Source organism: Poecilia latipinna, unplaced genomic scaffold (genome assembly GCF_001443285.1).
Source record: "Poecilia latipinna isolate Pla-1442-1.1 unplaced genomic scaffold, P_latipinna-1.0 Scaffold1827, whole genome shotgun sequence".
Taxonomy (NCBI): Eukaryota; Metazoa; Chordata; class Actinopteri; order Cyprinodontiformes; family Poeciliidae; genus Poecilia; species Poecilia latipinna.
Genome location: NW_015114443.1, coordinates 99,630 through 121,395, shown reverse-complemented (window position 1 = coordinate 121,395; position 21,766 = coordinate 99,630). Strand labels below are relative to the sequence as shown.

General features: G+C 40.2%; 1 protein-coding gene across 9 annotated transcripts in view; it reads left to right on the top strand.

Annotated features, from left to right (window-relative positions):
* The window catches only part of LOC106934568 (microtubule-associated protein 4-like), a 52,570-nt gene that overhangs the window by 4,018 nt on the left and 26,786 nt on the right, over positions 1 to 21,766 (top strand). For 8 of the 9 annotated variants that reach the window (XM_015014544.1, XM_015014546.1, XM_015014549.1 and 5 more), the window contains 2 exons: positions 1,348 to 1,536; positions 5,992 to 7,440. In XM_015014544.1, the coding sequence (XP_014870030.1) occupies positions 1,348 to 1,536; positions 5,992 to 7,440 (1,638 nt within the window). Of the gene's footprint in view, positions 1 to 1,347; positions 1,537 to 5,991; positions 7,441 to 19,872; positions 21,528 to 21,766 lie in introns of those variants that run through there. The other variant, XM_015014552.1, reaches the window with a different exon arrangement.

The following is a 21,766-nucleotide window of genomic DNA, read 5'->3' as shown; positions in this document are numbered from 1 at the left end:
ATGGTTGCACATGCTTAAAAATATCTTAAATCCATGTTGCTCAAATTAAAGCCATATCTTAAATTTTACCATACAGGGATTATTTAATCTTGTATATTCTCGTATAGTTTTTTTTTTTTCTTGTGGCACTTTTCTGTAAAGCAAAAATTTGAGTCTCATTCAGAGATCTTAATTACGTTCTATGACTCAGTTGACACAGTTTTCTGTTAACTAGCTGCTAATATACCCTTGTTAGCTAACAAGCTGTTTTGTGTCTCACCCCATCATGGATGATGACGCGGCTCTTTTCTGTCAGGCTAAATTTTGATTTGCGTTCAGAAATCTTTAAATGTAGAGGGAGCAACGTTGCCTCTCGTTTGTTGAGCCCTTTAGGACCAGACTTGCCACCAGTTAGTTGGACGATGTTCTTTGTTGCCACCGTCTCATTTCTGTTGCCAAACCATATGAGGGTAGATGCAGGTTTGCACACATAAATATTTTGATGATCACAATTCAATATGTTCTGCAGATCTATAGAAAGACACACACACAGTTGTGAAAAGTGTTTGCTCCTTTAAAGATTTTTCCAGATTTAGTTTTTTTTTCATCCAGAAGATGCAAAGCACTTTTAAGATCATTACCACTATACTACCACCACCATGTCTGGCTGTCAGTACCATGAAATCCTTTGTTGCTGGTATTGGTTGGTCAGCTATGACAGGACGCACCCCTTCCACAAAGTTCCACTGTCATCTCATCTGTTCAAGAATGCCTTGGAGTATTCATGATCACTTTTTGGCAAAAGTGAGATGGGTTTTAGAGTTCATGACTTCTCGTCTGCTCCTGAATTTTTTTTAGCCTGTGACAAGCTAAAAAAAAAGATCTTTTTGGACATGTTTTAGTGTTTTTCATGTTGACAGACTGAATTTTTTTCCTCATATCTCAGGTTCTTTTGTTCCAATTTAATTATATTTAATCATCTAAACTGGCGGTGCCTCGGTAGATCGGCCCCGATTTCCTTAATTTTGGACGATCAGCTGATAATTGCATGATGAACCGATCTCGTCTACTTCCGCAAACATCTGAAAATCATCCAGTGTTAGTTTTGCTCTGCCCTTATCTAAAACATTTAAGTGTAAAATAAAAGCAAAATCAGAAATGAATCTTTAAAGGCAGGAAATACTGCCACCCACTATGCTCTTAAAAAGTAACACAGATGTATTTCAATAAATGAGATGAGCATCAACTCTGATCACACATTAGGAACAACAGAGTGATTCGCTGTTAATACTTATCTATCTCCATGCACAGGGATAAGACAAAAAGTCTTAACATTAACACCATCACTCTGTTTTAATGTTTTTTTAGGCTTCTCTCAGCCAGGAGGGATTGGAATGAATGTGGAGGTGGGAGCCGCACCTCTGCAACCACAGAAGCCCCCGAGTATATCAGAGTCGCAGTATCCTACTCCCCAAACTGGGTCAGAAGTCCCAAAAGATCACAGCGCCATGCTGCCAGAACCCCCGGCCCCTGGAAGCCCCCTGGATGTTTCAGCAGGTAAAACTTAAAGATGTCATTCACACTCTGAGCACTGAGAGTCTTCACATGAAACCAACTGCAATGGAGACGTTTAGATGAAAGCGTCAAGACCTAAATCAAATTTAAAGTGTTTGTGCTTGAAAACTGATGTTTATAGACACTCACCATCCAATCTGAGTTTGACGTATTTAGCATTTCTAGTTCTAGTTTAGGCTTTTTTATCTAATAACAGTAGGTGCAGTGACGGGCACACTTCTGTTAATCCACTAATGTGCTATTAGCAGAGCTAATTTTTCATGTAGCATTTTTGCTAACTTTGAAAATGTTTAGCGCACCGAGCTTCTTCTAAATTATTTTTTTTCTGATAAATTCTAAAGCACTAATGTACTTGGCTGTTTTGTAAACTTTTAGGTGAATAATACTCAACATCTTTGTTGAAGGTTTAATCATTAATTCTGTTTGGCTGAGTTTCATATTCACTGAATGTATTAAAGAATTTCCTCACAACAGGTTTAGAGACCGATAAAGTAATTTAGATCATTAAGATGATTCTGCAAGCAGTGGAATCAAGGAGCTATTTAGGTTTTTGTATTCTGTGGAAACGTTTAACTGTCAGGAGGCAGGAGAAACTACAGGAGCACTAAAGAAAACAAGAAAGGTTTAGTGAGATTAATATCTCATTAAAACTAAAATATGCTCTTATTTAAGTGACAGAGGACAGAGTAACATATTTTCATTTCGTCAGAACGACATAAGATACTTCTACTAAATTTATTTCCTAATTCTGGCATTCAATTGCTTCCATAGTGGATTATTTATGTATTTAAGCCTTTTTTCAGCTAGATAGTAAATATATGGTAATAATGCTTACCATATACTTGGATACTGGGTTCATTTAATTCTCAGCTTTATCGGCGTGTGTTACCCGTCTGTCAAAATCTCAAAAACTATTTTTTATTTTTTTCAAATGATGGAGTAACAATACTGAGCTCAAACCGGTTGGATTAGTCACAACACTTTGGTTTTACTGAAAGACGAATGCTTCAAGTGAGCAATTCTCACTACTGTTGAGGTGTTTTAATAAAGCAAAGATCATAAATGAGCAGCTAAATTCTAATTACATAAACATGGTACGGCTTTTAATGTTTAGGACCATGTTTTTTTATGTGCTGAGTCTGCAGAAACTGCAGAAATAAGGATCATGAAATCAGCTCAGACTGTACACGGTCGCCCCTCCTCATAGCCGTAACAAGCTGTCTGTCCGTCCTCTACTTCCTGTCTCACATCCTCTGATGGGATGAAGGTCAATGCTCATCTGATGCTGACATGTAATGTGAGTGCTGTCATGCGCTGGCTTCCAGTCACATACTGTCTGCATGTGCTGACTTCCTGTCACTGAGCTGTGAGTGTCCGCAGATCACGCTTCACTGTCCTCTCTACATCCACTCACTCACACGTCCAACTCCGGCCTGAAATTGTTTGGATGAAAACTTTTTGTCCAAACTTCACTGAGAAAGGAACATCACTTCTTCATGAAAAACCCAGTGGAATGAGTTGATGCTAAAACTCCTGATGCTCAAGAAAGAGTATAAGAACTTATCCACAGTTTTCACATGGAATTCCAAACTATCCACAGAAAAACTCAACCATTCACGGATTTGCTGGTAAAGGATATCTAAAATATTTGACAGAAAATGCAGCTTGAGAAGCTAAACCATCTTAGCACAATGCTACTTGTCACGCTATTTGGTTGCTTCTGTAAAGCAACAAAATCCAGGCGCATCGTTCATTTTCCTCAGAGCTGATTGGCTCTACCTCAAGAGTTTGAATAAGGAAGACTGGAGATGTTGTCTTCTGGAGTAGTGTTAAGACGGTTTCCAATAAAGTATATTGAGGTATATTTGGTGTATTAACTATTAGGTAGATATGAACGTTTTTAGAAGGATCTCAAGTTTTCACAGATTTTAGTTAATGATGAGTGGCTGTGGCCTCTAACTCCGTCAACACCAGGGGATCTGCTGTTCTGTTTTTTTACTTTTTTTATTCTTTTTTATTTACAAAAATCAATCTTTCCAAAACACTTTTAGAAATGAGGTACCAAACTGAATCCAAGGGAGGCTTTTTAATACCACAAAAACCTTCAATAGCGTGATTGTAGTTGTACAATCATCCAGAAACTTTGGGTTGAAAACTGAAGTGCTGAGTCGGTGTTTAATTCACACACCTCAAACATTTTGCAGTCTCAAACCTCAATGTATTTCACTGGAATTTTATAGGACAAAGCCCATCCGGGTTTTCCAGAACTCACCATCATCTTCTCTGTTTCTGACCGATTGACAGTATATGTTTCACAATTCACAATTGGTCACTATAATTGTGTTGGTTTATCACATTAAAGTCCCAATCAAAATACACAAATGTTTGTGGTTATAAGGTAACAGAAAGTTCTTATTCATATTTCAAATGCTGGTTTAAACAGAGGTAAGAGTAGAGGAGGGGGAGTTCATACTCTAAGGCACAAACAGGAAGGCTCCCAGCTGTAGATGTGAGTAACATCAGGTGAAACACACTTCCTGCTTTGACTGCTGCTGACTGCTCTCTGACTAGCATGGCTCACACTCCACTGAACACACATCAGGAGGCCTAACTCACCTAACCTAGCCTTTACCTTTGACCCCAGTCAGTCAGTTGGGTTTAGCGGTGGACATGCAGTAAGTTAGTGTTCATAAGATGCTGACTGGAGTCCACACATCCCAACCCGAGTCTGGTCCAACTTTAGCAAGCACACTATAGAGAGCACAGTTCTGTCATTGCCTTGTTAGCATGAAATATGGCCCTCTAGAGAGCCACTGTGCAGTGTGGACCCTGACATCTGCTCTACTTTAACTCTTCTTCCCCATCCGTGTGTGGGTACAAAGAGAGATCCGAGAGAAACTGGGCCAAAGTAGGAAGAGCAAACCCGCTTCAGTGAGCAATTTCTTCTTTGGTTGTGTTGCTGCTCATTTACCATTTCGTCTTGCTGCCTTCTTTACCTTGTAACTTTTAAGGAGATATTTTTTACTGTCATCCATCATAATTATGCCATTACCTTAAAAAAGCTATGTAGTTTAAGTAGAGTCGCCTGGAATGACCTTCTTTCTGTGGGACGGTTGGAGCATTCCAATTCAGTTTATTTATATATCACCTATTTGCAACGTCATTTACATCATCATACCAAGGCACTTCACAGGAACATGGTCTGTTTATTCCAGTAATGCAGACACATTTCAAGTCAAATGCATACATTCCAAACAGATAGAACAATGCATCCAGTTCAGTTCATTTTTCAAATTGGTCAGAAATATTTTCCTAGTAGATAGTATCAAGTCACTGACTTCCAGCACTCCTTCACCCAGAATGACATATTGACAGTGGGGAGAAAAAACTCCCCTTTAACAGGAAGAAATCACAATTAGCAGTGGTAAATGATCGGCCAATGAGTATCTCTAGAAGAGAGAAGTTAAATTCTGAGAAACGGTCAAGAGTATTAACTGTAGTAGGAAGACATTAAGTTGCTGGCAGCAGTATTTCAGCCAATGCTTAGCAATATAAGATATAATGCAATACTGGAGAGTAATAGGAGAAAGTAGCACAGTGAGGCCTCTGACCATAGCCACTTTAGCTATGAGGTTAAACAAAAAGGAACATTTTCAGACTAGTCCTAAAAGTACATATGAACTGATAAGGATGTAAGTATTTGTGTAATTGATGTAATAAAATAAAGCTGAAAATGTGTTTTCCAAGTCAGACATTAGTGAGACTTTCTGTTGATTTGTTGATATAAATTGAAACATCAGGATCCAAATGAGGGAAATATCCAGAAAGACAATCTTTAAACTGGACTTACAGCTAATTATTATTTGCAATTTGGGAAAATACTTTTCACAGACTTTTGACAATCCTCACTAATTTTGCATCGTTCACGTTTGCATTCAACCTCAAGTAGAGAAATTCAACCCTCGCAACTAAGAGTAATAATTGAATTGGTCTATTTGAACATTAACAAAATTAAGTGTTTCCATTTTACACAAAAGCATGTACAGTCCTATGAGCAGTGGTAATAATAATGAATCTTTGTTTCTTTGATGCCCTAGATTGCACCAATCTTACACACTGGTGTAGATTCTCTATCATCAGTACACGACAATCCAAAGAAACCCAATCTGAGGATTTTTTTTTTCTGCTTAGTTCCATGTTTCACCTCCCTAAACATCTTTTTTCAATAGAAATGGCTATTATATTTATTCTTAGAAAGTTTGCTTCTTTAAATATTCATTGCTTAAATTGCTTACCATTGTCCTTTTCTGTCTTGCTCTGATATGTTCTGAATTGTCTGCTTATGTTTTTCGAGTTAGACCTAGGGAACCAGTGCTGTTGTTAATATCCATAACCATATTCCCAACCTTAAACTTTCCCCTCTTCACCCACAACAAGGTTCCTTAGACGTCTCTTGGCAAGACCAGATTGGCTCCCCATCAACAGATCCACCTTTTGCTCCCAGCGTTTCTGTGAAGTTTTCCGACCAAGTTGATCAGCTTACAGCCAGCCCAGAAGATACACCCGAAAGCTGGCCCAGCCGTGAGAGCACCGCCTACGCTGGCGGCGATGAAAGGGACACGGACGGATCTGACAGAAAACAGAAGAAGAAGAAGAAAAGGCGACAGAAAGATGAGGGATCCTACGAACACGTCGAGAGCAGGGGTCAGCCGGAGATGCAGGAAGCGGGAGAAAACACTCCTCCAACTGAGGAGTTTTATCACCGGATTGGCCCAAGAAGGGACAGAGGAGAATGCGGCTGGGAAGAGCAACTTGGGAAGAGCGGAGGCCGTGGCAAGAAGAGTAAAAACAGGAAGAAGCTTCCAGAGGAATGGGCAGTGACAGCAGAGTCATTCGTTCCCTCTTCAGTGACTGCCTCAGAAATAAAAGTGGAAGCATTGGTGGATCTTGGGAGTTCAGTGAATGAAACAATGGAGAGCTCTTTTGCAGACATGGACACTAGCCAACACACCTGGAAGAAAGAGTTTTACCCAGAGAAAGACCCTTCGACTTTGCCTCAGGATTTGTTCTCTCCAACAGCTGCAGCCATCAGTCCTCTAGCCCTCAACAGTGAGCTGAATGCTACAGCAACTCCATTCACCATGCCGTCTTCCACCAACAAAACAATCCCCGGCTCCTTCCCTGAGGCGGTGGATGTCCTGATGGACACTGAAAATGCCGGTTTGGGTCAAAGCAATCAAAACATTTATCCTCCTTTCTCTTCAGAGAACACAGGAGCTGTAGCTGATTTAGACAGCGGGATGTTTGACATCTCAAGTTCCTTTCAAGAGTCTTCCATGCAAGCTGTTTCAGATGGAGACACCTCAGCTTTCAGCTCTGCTTCACAGACAAGCCAGGCTGTTTCACCTAAAAGTGACGTGTTGGCTTCAGCCCCACCTCTATCACCCTCTGATGGTTCATGGATGCTAAACAACTCCCAACTGAGCAGCAACAGTGATTTATTTGACTTCAGCGACACGAGCACCGTAGGCCATCCTTTACCCCTGGGCCTGTCCTTCAACACACCAAGTCCAGCACCTCTCCGCTCACCCAAAACCACTGCCCAAGAATTCCAGTCTAAGCACAAAGACGGGAAATCTGGCCAGAAGCAATCCAGAAAATCACCTCCTTCCTCTTCGACCTCATCTGTCAGGAGTCCCACCTCCCCAGAGGCAAAGCTCTCCCCACAGGCATCCCCTGTCACTTCACCCTCATCTCCTCCTTCAGTGGGTCCCACTGGAGTTCCAGGATCCGGCCTCAATCCTGCTGCAAAGCCTTTCTTTCCCAGCTTTGCTGATCCAGTGGAAGATACAGCTGTGGTCCCTCCAGTTGTCCCCATCGTGGAAGGTTGGTTGTAGTCAGCCCTAGTAGAGGTACCAAAAGCAACTTAAAGATAGAAGCGAATGGTTGCTATGCATGGCACTTCCAACCAGCTTGAATAGCTCCGGTATTGGGCTGTATTGATTGCTTGTGTGTCTTTTACTAATCAGGGGATTATCGTAGGAATTGCAGCCGCTTGTGCCGTTCCTTGTATGATCACCTCTAAAAACCTTCACTAGCATGTCTGGTTTGGACTGTTTTTGGGGTGACTAACTCAACTGTTGACCAATTGAGACTCTGAGTTGCCTTGATGCTAACCTTTGTTTCCAAAGATGCACTGTCAGGATTCTCCCATAATTAACAATTTTCCTGTTGATGGGTCTGCAGCCTCTAACCAATCACAGAATCTCTCTCTTTAGACACATCGGTAGATATCGGCACCAACTCTGAATCTGTTCACTTTTTTTTCTTCTCCAGTCGAGGTGTGTGCTAACACAATAATTATGTTCCCCCTTACTTTCCATCCAGGAGTTTAATGTAGTCTGTCTTCTCTGTTCAGTTAATTCTGGTATTCCTGCCTGCTATACCCATCTTTTTCTTTCCATCTTTACCTGAACCGAACTTGGAAAAAAAATGTTTTGTTAGAAAATACAATTAAAAATTCTAATTGCCTTTTTTTTGTTTGTGTTTTTTTCCCCCATGTCACAACTCTTGATCTGGCCGCCTCTCTACTATAGGTGAGTCCTATTTGATTTCTTCTATTGCCTTTGTTTGCCTTTATTCTGTATTTTTTGTCCTTAATCAACACTATCCTTGTTAAATCTTGTTAATTTACATAATGTTCATCTTAAGGGTCAATATAAAGCCAATTCTCACCTTCTCATGGTTCAGTTGTTGATTTTAGGGGTGCACCAATTGCAGCTTTTCAATCCGCGATCTTTATTATTTTAGTAAAATTACCTAATTTTACTAAAATTCTGTACTGTGTACGCAGAAGCGCACACAGTACACAACTGAGTCACCCAAACTATTTGAGGACGAATTACCTATTCATGGATATTTTTTTGTGGAACGTATTAGAAATATTGGAAGAAGATGTGGCTTGGGAAGCTGAAATACTTTTAATATGTGCAACTGTACTTGACATGCTGGCATTTGCGAAGCAGCCAATCCATGAGCACCATACATTTTCCTTAGCTCCTATTGGTTGTGCCCCAAGAACAAAGATAAGTTTGTCTGTAAATGTTAGCTTCTTCATAGTTCTAACACAGGTTCCACTGTGCATATTAGCGCATTTGGTGTTTGAATGATTAAAATAGGCAGTTCTAATACTTTTTAGAGAGAGTTTCAGGTATTTGCAGATATTAGGTATTCAGGCACAGCATAGAACTTTAACCCCCACAAAATCTGGCAGTCCAGTGTATCATTTTCTTCATTAAAATGGACAATGTTATGGGGTATGAATATGTTTGGGAGTTTTGGATACACAAAACATGAATTTCTTTTTGTGTCTCTCATAATCATGTTGATGTGTATCATCAGATCCATCATAATACCCAAGCGTTGCTTAGAGGTTCTTTATTTTTGAGATATATCAAAGAACAGTCTCTATGCAGTCCTACATGATCGATCTACTGATATCATGACGGGTCAGCTGAGGTTTATCATAGCCTGTTTACATTAATGAATGTCCTGGTTTGTGTGTATGTGTATCATTGTGACTGCATGTTTTTGTCCTTTCTGACAGCAGAAGTGTTTTGTATGTGTGTGCTGCTGTGATTTATAGAGGTGCAGAGTTCTGGGGGGACTCATTTCCTTGTCCTTCCTTTCAACACTTCCTGTCTTTGCCTCCCTTTGGTGGCTGTAATGAGAACCGAACCAGCCTCGCCATCAGATCAGTGGCATCCTGAACCTGGCTATTAAGTTGCCTTGATCAATACCTCCTAATCTTTCCATAGCAGTACAGAACCTTCCTTTTCCATTTTTTGTCCTATAATTACTATAAAACAGTCCTGAATCTATATTTATTGCTTTAAACACCTTGATTACCTATTTGCTGTATTTCTTTTTCTAGAGGTGCCTTAGTCACGTATTTTACATTTGATGAATTTAGTCTGCCTGACAAATATTTGTGTGATTAAGAAAAGGAAAAGTGTACAGCAGTGCAGCTGGCTGGGCTTTCTCCTTAATGAGAGCTTGCGTCAGTGTCTAAGTGTGCATCTGTTTCACTAAAAGTGGTATTTAAGCCCTGCAGAAAGGATAGGGTGTGTTGGGCAAGATAAGGAACAAGAATAAAGACTGTGCAGAGTTAGAGAGGAAGGGATTCAGATAAATCTGAGCAAGAAGGAGCACTGAATAAGAGCAAGGGAAGAAAGGAAAGAAGATAAAGCTTAGCATTTTATTTAGAGTTAGCATAGCACAAAAATCAAAATATTTCAATTTCATTTTTTGGTCTACTTTCTCACCTGCTTGCCACATTGTTAATGGGCAAAAAAGAGAAGACTGATGTTAACATGTAGCACTTATTGTGCAGGACTTAACATTGACAAACAATTTTATAATATCTAGAGTGATATATTTTGTCGAGATCAGACGGTATTAAATTATTTCAGTTTGCTAACGTTCAGCTATATTCCTCTCACATCCTGAAAAAAGAGTATATAGACGTTAGCTAGCAGGTGCTAGTACATAGTATTGTATACCTTGCTTATTCTCTGTATAATTACTGTAATAATAGCTTGAAGATTGTTCATACATATTAGTGAAAATAATAGAAAATATATAAACACACTGAACAACAAATCACCATCAAGAAATTCTAAACGGTTTTCACAACAGAAGCCAGAGATCGATCACTAAAATTTTTAAAAAGATATTCAACTAAACGTAAGCTAATACCATTATAGCCACCTTAGCTTATTATTATTTTGTTAATTGTGAAATTTTCATATTGTTCATGGAGCTTCGATGCATCACAAACACTGATTGGAAACCTCAAAGCAGATGCTAACTTCAGTATCCTTAGAAGCTAACGGTTAGCTTGTCACAGTATTCTGGGATTATTTATAGGTTGTTCGTACCTTAATGATACTGCAGCTAAATGGTGCTTGGTCAACATAGACTGTGGTGTTAATTTATTTATTATTGAGATTTTGTGTCACTAATTTGAATTACAAATTTGCATTTGTTATTATTGGAGATTTTCTTCCAAAGCATAGCTTTTTTTTTTTTTTTTTTTTTTTTTTTTTTTATGAAACAGAGCTAAAAATATGTATTGGCTCTTAAAAAAACTGCAAGTGTTTGATTTTGTAGTCCTTGTTTCTCTGTACAGACACATAGACACCCACGCAGAAGCGCACACAGTACACAACTGAGTCACCCAAGCTATTTGAGGACAAGGCAGACAGGCGTACATACACTGTATCAGCGGTCCATTTTTACCACATAGTGTTCTTTTCTGAAGCTTCACAACAGGCTACTAGATGGTAGCCTGGAAGGGGCATTTGTACAGTATGGCACCACCCAGAACTGTGGTGAGCTAATGTCTTTTGACGGCTTTGGGGGAAATGTCAGGGTTTTTTTCACTCGTTGGCGCCATTTTAGGAGCCAACAGCTAACTCTGGGAGCAGAGTATGAGTCATTCAGAGATTGTTTTTCTAAAGATTCCTAAACAAGACGTTACAGAGATTCGTCCTGAGATGGCTTCGAGCCAGCAGTACGGGCCGTACTTTAGATTTGATAAATTTTAAAGCTGACATTTAAAAGAGGAAGTTTTATGAGTTCAGTGAGCGGAAATCTTTTTGAACGCTGAGATGAGTATATTTGTACATATACAGATATATAAACATACAGTTTAAATAAAAAGTAAATATCAACAGTAAATAAAATAATAAAAACAATAGTTATCAAACTGAATCTAACCAATTACAATATTTAGAAATGAGTACCATAATTTCCCTCAGTAATTAAACCATGTAAACATCAATCTGAGATAAATGATCTCATGAGATCATGGGGTGGAAATTTTGGGTATGCCCAAAAATTCATTGGCAGTTTTGCAGATCTGATGATTGTATTCTACAGTGTCTTATGGTGTGATGGAGTATTAGATACTGACTGTATCTGAAAAACACACAGTGCCATTTCAAAGTAACTGAATAATTCATCCTCAGAATCTTAAAAACATTCATTCTTATAGGCTCTACGTAAGTGAACATCCTCTGTGGTGCCCTTCTAAAACTTTTCCATTGTTGACCCGTTTTCCAGTTCAGTATCTCTGCTTAGCCAGCATTCAAGCTAAGAAAGTAGGTCTATAGAGTGTAACTTTTAGTGCTCTGGCAAGTTTATTCTTTTGTGTCTTCACAGTGAAGTAATAATGTTGATGTTTGTTGGATTTATGAAGACTTGCTTACTTCAAGAGTTAGCTAATTGGCTGCTAACCTCATGTGAAAGTTTTTTGCCATCTAAATGTTAGTTGCATTGGTTTGAAAATAACATGTTTTTCTGATAATGTTTCAAACTTTAAATTTGAGGAAGAATGAAAATGGGAGAACGCTGAAAGGAATATGTCAAAAGAAATGAAATAAGAAAAGAAAACAACAGTAAACAGACAACAGGCAGAGGACTGTCCAGGATCTGAGACAAGAGAAATGGCTGACAGGCAAACAGATGGCTGAAAAGTTTAGGCAAGACCAGCTTCTGATTTGATAAGATTAGACAGCTTTCATAGCATAAAGGTCTGGTAGTCATGGACACAGGTACATACCACTGCCACATTAGAATGATAGGGAGGAAATGGCAAAAGCGTCTTTCAGAACATTTTTGATTGTTGGGGTCTCACATGTATTTTCAACTGAGGTGCTGGCTGACTGGTTGAAATGAAAGATACAGAAAAGATCCAGTTTGTTTTGGGGATAATTTTGACCTAGAGTCATTGACTGATTCAGTTTATAAATACTGTATTTATGCTGAAGGGAAATGAATTGTTGTTGTAGCTCATTTCATTCCAATGTCTTCAAAGTGTCATCATGGATAGTGATGCTGTGGGCTGGAAGGATCTCCATTAGCAGTCAGTCTTGCAACATATTTGAAGAGGCCTCTTATTGAAGACTGGTACGATGGTCTCAGGACCATTGTTGTATGCAAACAGCTCAATATCCAGGGAGCGGAGATATTGGATAACGGCATCAGCTGCCAGATTGAGCGATCTAATTCTGGAATAAAGATAAGATTCTTAATCTAGATGTAGATTAAGATACTGTTTTTATATTAAACATGAATTTCTCTATTGGTCTGGAAACTCAAACAAAAACTAAAATACATCCACACTACAGGACACAAGTGTGTAAGGTTAACAGTTGGCTTGTGCTGATGTGCTTTGTTTGGCCCAAAATCTTCATGTTGGCCTCATCCAAGCGCAGTATTCTTCACATGATTTTTTTTAAACGAGGCAATTGCAGTGTTTTGTTAGAAGCAAGCAACCATTATGCGTTCTACTAGCAATAATCGTTAGCTTTTGCAGCCTTCTGTTGAGCTTATGATTAGAGAAGACAGTTTGTTTGAGAACATTCTCATTTGTTTGGCTCGTCTGTGGCAGCATGAGGACAAACAGCTACTATCTTTGCTACTTTAGAGGACATGAAGCCCAAATGATGATCCGACAAGGCAGATGAGCAGGTGGTATTGTGCACAACTTGCCCTGAAAGCTTCAGTTGGACAGTTAAATATGCATAATGTTGGTGGATGTCCCTAGGTTCAATGGAAACCATTATCAGCGTCACAGTTTGTCCCTTTGGTGCTTTTTACTCAGCTTCCTCACTGTGACGAATTTACATGAACGAGTTTGAAAGATCACGATATAGGGGAATGAAAAGGATGTAAAATGTCACTAAAGGTCACCAAGTTGTTGTTTTTAAGTTTTCCTGCTGAGGCTTTCTTTACAGATGGTGATGGGCTGAGACATAATGTGGCTTTGGGGAAAAAGACGAGATAGAGTGGGAAAAAAAAGAACAAGGAGCAAGAGGTTGCCATAGAGACTAAGGATCAGCTAACATATCTGTGGAAGCAGCAACAGATGTTGGAGACGGTAAAATAGGCAGTATGGTGACATGTAGGACACAAACCACTGCACTACCATCTGCAGTATTTGTAGACCATAGCTCTTGCATTCTGATTTTGAATTCTGAGTGAATGAAGTGCATATAGGTTTTGTTTTTTTAACTGGCCCATCATTTTAATAGAAGCCCATAAGGATTAATTAGAACTACAATCAGAGGTAACAAACACAGTAGCACATTCCATGACCAATGTGCGCAAAACTTTGTCAATACTCAGCTAATGTCGAAAAAACACAATGTTGCACTACAGTGTTTACATTAAAGAAGAAATGCAGTTAAAATCACATTTGAACGAGTTTGTTCACATAAGTCGCTAAAAAACACGCACCGCCATGATCCTCCAACCACTTCCTGTCATCGTCTTCTTCAGGGTTTGCACAACTGGGAACATCCGGTTGTTGATCATGTGACTCGTGTGATGCGAAAAAAGGGTTTCCATTGTTTCCAAAATAAACAAATTTCGACGCAGCTGAAGAACCACCTCATTCTAGTGCCAAAACTTTTTATTGAAAACAAAACTAATTTTTTCCAATTTGCCATACTTTCCATTAAGCAAATTTATTTGGAATGTTAAATTGTACAATTATATACCCAATGGAAACTGTGGAAGGAGAAAGGAGCTGCTAAGGAACTGTCTAGAAGTTGGTGTTTGTTAGAGGAAGACAAAAACTTCAGTGGGAGGAAGTCAAAAACAGCAAAGAATCCACTTTTAACACCATAATTATGTACATTAACGGGCATTGGTGTGTTTCTGTAGGAGCGTCATGTAAACAGTTATTTTAAAGTGGCAGAAAGCTTGTCAATAGAACAAGGGAGTAAAAACAACCGGGAACCCATGACTGGATGAAAGAATGACTGTAAAAACTAGGTTAGATGCTAGCAAGTGTTCTGGTTTCATTACCGTGGTGACAGGTGTGACCTTATATCCCAAAGACCCAGAGGAACTTCAGCATTAACTACAACCCATGGAGGTTCCACCCCCTGAATAAAAATCTTATTCAGATTAATTATCTGTAGAACATATTTTAACTTCTACACAAACACACCAATGGCGCCTGACGCAGCAGGCAGGGGGAACATGGGCGTAAACACGTCTACAGTCTTCATACTCTTACATGTTGACACAACTGGCTTTAGTTGCCATTATCCATCCCCCAGCCCACCTCAGCTTGACTCCCCACCAACACACGAACAGCCCCCCCACTTACCAAGAGCCTGTTGCCATAGCAACAGGAGGCAGTTGCTTCGGCGACTTACAGGAACAGAGACTACCGAGAGAAACAATAGATGTTTAGTGAGAGTGGGGGGTGTTGTGACGGGCAGCAAACGGGATGTAGCCGAGCTATAAATAGATCCAGCTGAAGACTGCCTATCTTATCCTCCTCTTCCTCTCCTGATACACCTGTGATCAGCTCTCCTTTCTGTATTTTTTGCACACTAAGTGATTTTTTTTTTCTGTTTTCTTTCAAAGGACAGCTCCTGGATAACTGAAGCTAATTGCTACTAATATAAAACTGGCTCTTGAGTGTGTCTCTGACTCAGACTGGGTGAAGCCATCACTCTTTATTTAGATGTATGTGGGATGCCATGGGTGTCAGTTTGTCCAAACTACCTGTGCGTCCGCAGCCGCCCCGCCTGCCTTGTAAGAGATTCAGTAAAAAGTGTCAGACGGTCAGGCAGTTAGTTGGAGTTGATGAATAAGTACGTCTGTCGCGGTTCGCCTTCCCTGTGCGGTGACAGTCTGCCTTTAAGTGGTGTCCAAACATGTAGGTGTCAGTTGGAAGCTGCTTGAAGCTGATTGATGGCTGGACTAGCAATTGGAACCATTTAGTCCCATAAGAAGCAGTTGGCATACACACTGGGAATTTGCCCAAGTCCGGTCGAATTCAATATCCAGTGGCCACAATTTATATATCAATACAAAAAATTCGTAAATAATTTTGTAAATGTGTGAGCTGCAGGTTTTTGTCCAGGCAATTTGCACTAAGAAAGTCATCCGGTGGCCTTTTTGAGTTAACAAATGATTAAAGTTAACAGAAAATTTGAAAATATGACAAGGTAATTATGTTATTGGAAGACATTACTACTACTAACTAAACTATAGACTCTTAAAAAAGGAAACATATAAAATACAATTAAAATAATTATTAATTTTTGTTTCATCCTAATTAGCATTTTTTAGTCCTTCATCTGTGACTTGTCACTTCCATCCATCCATCCATCCATTTTCTTTACACCCTTGTCCCTTAGTGGGGTCGGGAGGGTTGCTGGTGCTTATCTCCAGCTAACATTCCGGGCGAGAGGCGGGGTACGCCTTGGACAGGTCGCCAGTCTGTCGCAGGACTTGTCACTTTATTAGCTGAAATTTTTAGCTGGTAGACCAGTTAAAATGGGCAGTGGTCATGGAGTTCTGGTGAATAAAAGACACCTGACCTCAGTCTCCCTACATTTATTGACTATACTACATCACCATTGTGCTTCCAACCTTTTCATCCAAGAGACTCTCTAACCCATCTTTACTGGTGTATAAAAATACCTATAATAAACAAACAAACAACACTTAGCCTGGTGGGGGTGCAAGTAAAGCCTGGTGGCCCGCCAGGCTTAAGATACACTGAGGGAAATCCTGGAGCTGTATCAGTGCTCCCTGGTGCCTGATTGTTAGTGACACAACCCCTGTCGTGTGTCTCCTCACACTTCCTTGAAGTCAAGCTCATGTTGGGTCACCAAAATACCAAATCTCCCTGTGCTGTGCTGAAAATGCCACCTTCCTGAAGCGCAGTCCCATCGTCTGCTGGCTGCTGTTATATCATCAGTGGAGCAAGGATTGCTCTGGCATGTGTTTATCAATGAATATTAATACCAGTGAGGATCAACCCAGGTTTCAGAACCAATGATCTTTAGAGAAAAACATGTGACCAGTAGCTGTCTATGTTGCTTTAATAAACCCAGAACAGGTCCAATTTGCTGTCAAAGACAGTAAATATAAATATGGAAGATGGAGTTTGGATCAGATTGGAACTTTATGGCCATTTGGCATGAATACTGTGTAGTAAAAATGTTGCAGTCGGGAACGCAGCAGCCCCATTGTGAAAACCTGATGTCTGAATGGTTTTGTGGAGATGCATTTTTTAATCAGGGGCAGGGAAGCTCTTCTTTTGTCAGTCTCAAAATTGATTCTTCTCATATGCTTTCTATCCAATCTGGCTTAGACTGAGTTATTTTGCAAAGTAGAATGAGCAAATATTACTAGGGGTGCACCGATTGGAGTTTTCTGGTCAGTCATAGATCTATAAAAGCCTGACCTACCCATTCCAACTTTAGCTGATACCAATTTTTTTTTTCTTTTTCTTTTTTTTTTGACTGAAAAGTTACTAAACTGATCTGAAGTGTGGTTTTACAAAATATTTCCTCAGGAGAACTGAGTACAAATGTACGACAAACATATTTTTAGTAAACATTTTAAAAGCCAGGCATAATTTTTTCTTGCCTTTCACAGTCAAGAACAACATTGTGATGGCCTTTTGCAGGGAACTGAGTCAGTCACTACAATGACACAGCATAGAGCTTTTCTCAAGTGGAATCTGGTCTAACCTCATTATAACAGCTCCAACTGGTGACACAGCCACTACTTTTATGGTATTCCTTAGCATATTGGGTGAAAATGCAATATGCACTAGATAATGCATTAGATAATGTTGGTTCTTTGATGGCGTCTTGTGTTGTGAGCCTACACAAAAATATTCACTCTCGTTTTTCCTGTCGTCCTTTGTTGCCACTTATCTCCCTCAATTTTTCGCCTCATGACTCCATCTGTCTGCCCTTGTCTATCTGCCTCCCACTCCTTATCCTGCTGTGTCCCTATGTGCCCATCTGACTTTTCATAAATTGTTGTTTTGTACTGACATTTAGCCCTCAGTGTAATCCAACAGCCGCAGGAGCCCCAGGACTACTGGCCGGTTTGAGTGGCAATGGATGTTAAACTCAGCCTAGCAGAAGCCTGTCACTCTCTGCCCTCAGATAACCCGTGTGTTTCCACCACACTGACCTTTACTCTGAAATGCGTTCTGTTTCTCAAACTCTGGGTTTGGATTAATGGGACAGTTACTTAATATAAAGGTAGAAAACCATAAAGAGTTATATGTTTCTCTTGATGATAGATCACTTGTCAGTCAGTCTGACTGCCACAAATTTGACTGATCCTATTTGACTGATCAGTTTGTGGATGGTTCAGGATAAAAACATCCTCCTCTTCTAGTCTCCATTTGGTGTTTCCGAAGTCTGTGTTTTGGGGTCCATTTTGTTTTGTTGCATCTTCTCCTTTTTGTAAAGATTCTAATTTAAAAGACATGTCATTATTCTGTGCTGTGACTCGATATGTTTTTGAATATCGAGCCCTCTCACCCTAAAAAATAAGGTTTCCCTGATTGCATTTTACTGACCAATTGCATATCTTTAAAAACATGCTGATTCTGTTTTTTTTTCCAACAACATTTTTTTTTCTTTTTGTTGATGTTTTTCTTCAGTTAACACAGAAAGAACTAAAATACTTGTCTTTTCACAAGCAAGTTTGATATATGTCAGATAAAGGAGACCTTTGGATTTCTTCTATTTGAAACTGTGGTTCTGCACTGGACCATCATGTCAATCCCTTGTTCATTCTTTCCTCTATCATCAGATTCATTGCTAAATTGGGCTCCATTGTTTCATGTCTTTAACTGGATGCAATTATGCAATACAATGTACACATAACTTAGCAGAAAAATGTAAATATATTCAGGGTTTCCCTCAATTTATTGTAAGCCAGGCAGGGCACCAGGCTTTACTTGACCCCTCCCCAAGGCTAAGTGTTTTTCTAATTTGTTTTTTTTTTGTTTGTTTGTTTTTTTTAAAGATGGGTAAAGCCAGGTTTATTGTGGCATTTGATTATAAATACACAACCTACAGGAAGACTAGTTTTATTAAATCCACTGCTGTATTTTCTTTTGTGTTGATGTTTTATTTCCAAAATTTCCTGTCAACTTTTAACATTTTTAACAAAAAAACAAGGAGGGGCAACTGGTGGACTGCCCTAGTGACCTACCGCTGGGCTTTGCTATACTTCTGGTGGAAAACCCTGTTATTAAATATACTACACAAAATTAACCAAAATAATAAAGTATGATCACTTATAGATTTATTTGTTTCATTGTTGTTGGCTAAGGAGAGAATGTTTCTCCCTAGAATCTGAATCAAAAACATCCCAACAGAAGAATTCATTAAAACACATTCACATTTAGAGTTGTAGATACAAAATGGACGTAAGAGTAAATGTTTGCAGGAAGTAAAGCTAAAATCCTGTCAAACACTGAGTGCTATGACATGCCGTTTTTGTCTGGTTCAGCCTAAAGAGTGCGTGTATGACTGTATTTGTGCATGCATAAGCATGTCTGTCTCTCAGAAATGTTCTCCAGGCTTCATGTCAGAATGATTACTAAGTAACAGACAACACATACATGTATGAACTAAATGTATGTACTGTATGTAGGTACAGAAGGAAAGTTGTTCAGACTCAGCATAATAGCATGTATCTGTTCTTCTAGACATACTCTTAAATTGTCTCTTACTATTCTGCTAAACTGTTCCTAATTCCCATACAAAGCAAATTAACCCTCAAAATTTAGAGATTCTTCATAGAATCTCTAAATTCTATAAAGAATTTATAGCTTTAGCTTTATTTTAAGGCTAATAAAGTTAAGTCTACCGAGCTATCCAAACATAAAATATAAATCCTCACATAGTAGACCCATGCAACAGGGTGTGTGCTAATCTTTGATTGGCAGGGTTAATAAAGAAACCTGAAAGAACTTTGATTTGACATTTACTTTGTCTTTGGGTCAGACTGAGAAAATTAAAGTATAGAAAAATTAAGAAACTATGAACCCCAAACAGTGTGAGTTGAGCATATAGCTAGACAAATGCCTGCATAAGGCGTTTGAATTGGTAGTGAGAGCTGTGTTCATACAAGTTAGGTGCAAATTTGTGGAATGTATGATTCACACATTTCTGAAGTTCGTATCCAGTTTTCCCTACTGTACCACTTCTTGACCCACACTCAAGGTTCCCCCAAGGGGAAGATGAAGTTTTGTGTGTACGATTTACATTTTGCCAAGAGCCACAGCAATAGAAAAAAAGGGCTGGATGGGAGAGCTGGAAAACAGTGGGGGACAGAAAGAGGAGGGGGCTCACTCACTCCACCACAGTAGGCGGAATCTAGGAACTGACTGAGGCCAATTGAAATCCACAACTAGGTCACATGATGACTGCAATAAGCAATGAGGACCAGAGAGGGAGAAAGAGAGAGAGAAGCTGCAGACTGGTTCAGTTCGTTACAGTGTGTGATTGAGTTCAGAGCAGAGAGCCACACTGACACAGGAAGCGGAGCACACCTGAGTGACCAAACGCAAAAGAACAACAACGGAGGACAACAAAGGATTTAGGCAGAAAAGTGGTGAAGATTTCTTTTTGTCATCCAAGACTTGGAAAGAGACAGACGTGGGAACAAAGGAAGAGGTCCAAATTGAACAGAAAGGAGAGACAGCATGTCTTCTCTCTCCGACCAGCAGCCGGGCTCTCCCTTCTCAGAGTACAGTGAGCTGTGCAAGGTACCACCCACAATGCCGGTTCAGGGCTGGGATTGGCAGCAACCTTCAGGCATTGAAATGGGCACCCCACAGGGCATGGTGATGAGTAGTGGACCTATGTCAGCTGGACTCACAGATGAAGATAAACTCTGCTTCTTTGAACAGCCAGGCACGGGCAGCATGGAGAGAGCACTGAGGGTGCCTGGCAGAGGTGAGGGCATCTCAAGCAGCACCTCTATGGGTAACACATCGCTGGGCAGCGCAGGGGAAAGTCCAGACAGCCCTGTCTCCTCTTCCCCATCTCCTTCCCCAGCATCCCCAGGTCGACTACCTTCTGCTATAGGCAGTACCAGGATTTCCCTGTCACCAGTTCCTGGATCTCCAACCAGACATATGGAGCTGTCATCATCCACAAGTGCAGCACCTCCAGACTCAGTTGAAATCTCTTTAACAGGGGCCACAGTATGCAAAAACCCTCTGCCTGAAACATTTTCTGAATCCAGCCCAAAGTTTGCCATGCCTCAGGTGGCCCCTAATTATCCCATCAGTGGAGAACTGAACGATAACCACCTGAATAAGGGTGAAAATAATGCGACAGGAGTAGTCTCTGACATCGGAGACGAAAGATTAATTGAGGGCTTGTCAGACAATAATAGTGAAGAAGAGGAGGTTGAGGAAGATGAGGAGTTGGAACCCTGTTTTATGGGGCGAGCTCAGCAACAGAGGAAGGCAATGAGGCGAGCAATGTCTGAGTGTTCCCACTTGTCGGTACCCTCAAGTCTAGAGCTGCCTGATAAGTATGCAGTTGGAGAGGGGCCAGAATCTACCCAACTGCCATCATCCATGGGTGGTCCCCGCCGCTCACCGCACTCCATGAAGCGCTCACTGACTGTTGCAGAAGATCAACCACCAACACCTCCGCCTACCCTTTCAGCAGCTGGTGCCACACATCTTGATCTGCGTCAAGCTGCACCCGAGCCCCAGCTCTGCCTGTCACCATTACCCCCTCTGAAGGACCAAAGTGTTGGCTCTCCTCTCTCGCCATTAGAGGTCACAGTAGAGGGCCTTAAGGAAGAGAGAGAACTGGGAGAAATTGTGCTCCCAGTGCCCCTCTGCCCCAAAGGGTTGAGTTGTGAAGACATCTACCCTACACTAATTGTTGACTCATTAACTGAAGAGAAGACTGCTTCTAAACCTGATGACCCCAAAGAAGTAGAGTTTTATGGGATTGAAGTTGAACAGGAACTGAGCACAAATGCAGAACAAGGTTTTGATGCTGGCAACGTAGGGACTGTGACGGGTCGCATTGATGACCCTGCAACTGGTGGCTGCACTGGCCTGGATTTCAACTACAACTCAAACCCCTTCATAGATGGTAGGTGGAGCCTGTGCTAGTGTTTTAACTCTTCAGTTTCAGGGGATTTTCTTGCATATTTATGAAATGACTTGTTATATAGATGAATTGGGACCGTTTCTATCTAAGGATTTAAAAGCCTAAAAGAGCCTTCCAACATGCACACAGAATATTGATTTGTAGTGTTGGTAATGTTATAAATGCATTTTTTTATTGTCTCAGAGAAATTTCAGAACAGATCTGGGTGTCTGAACTCAGGA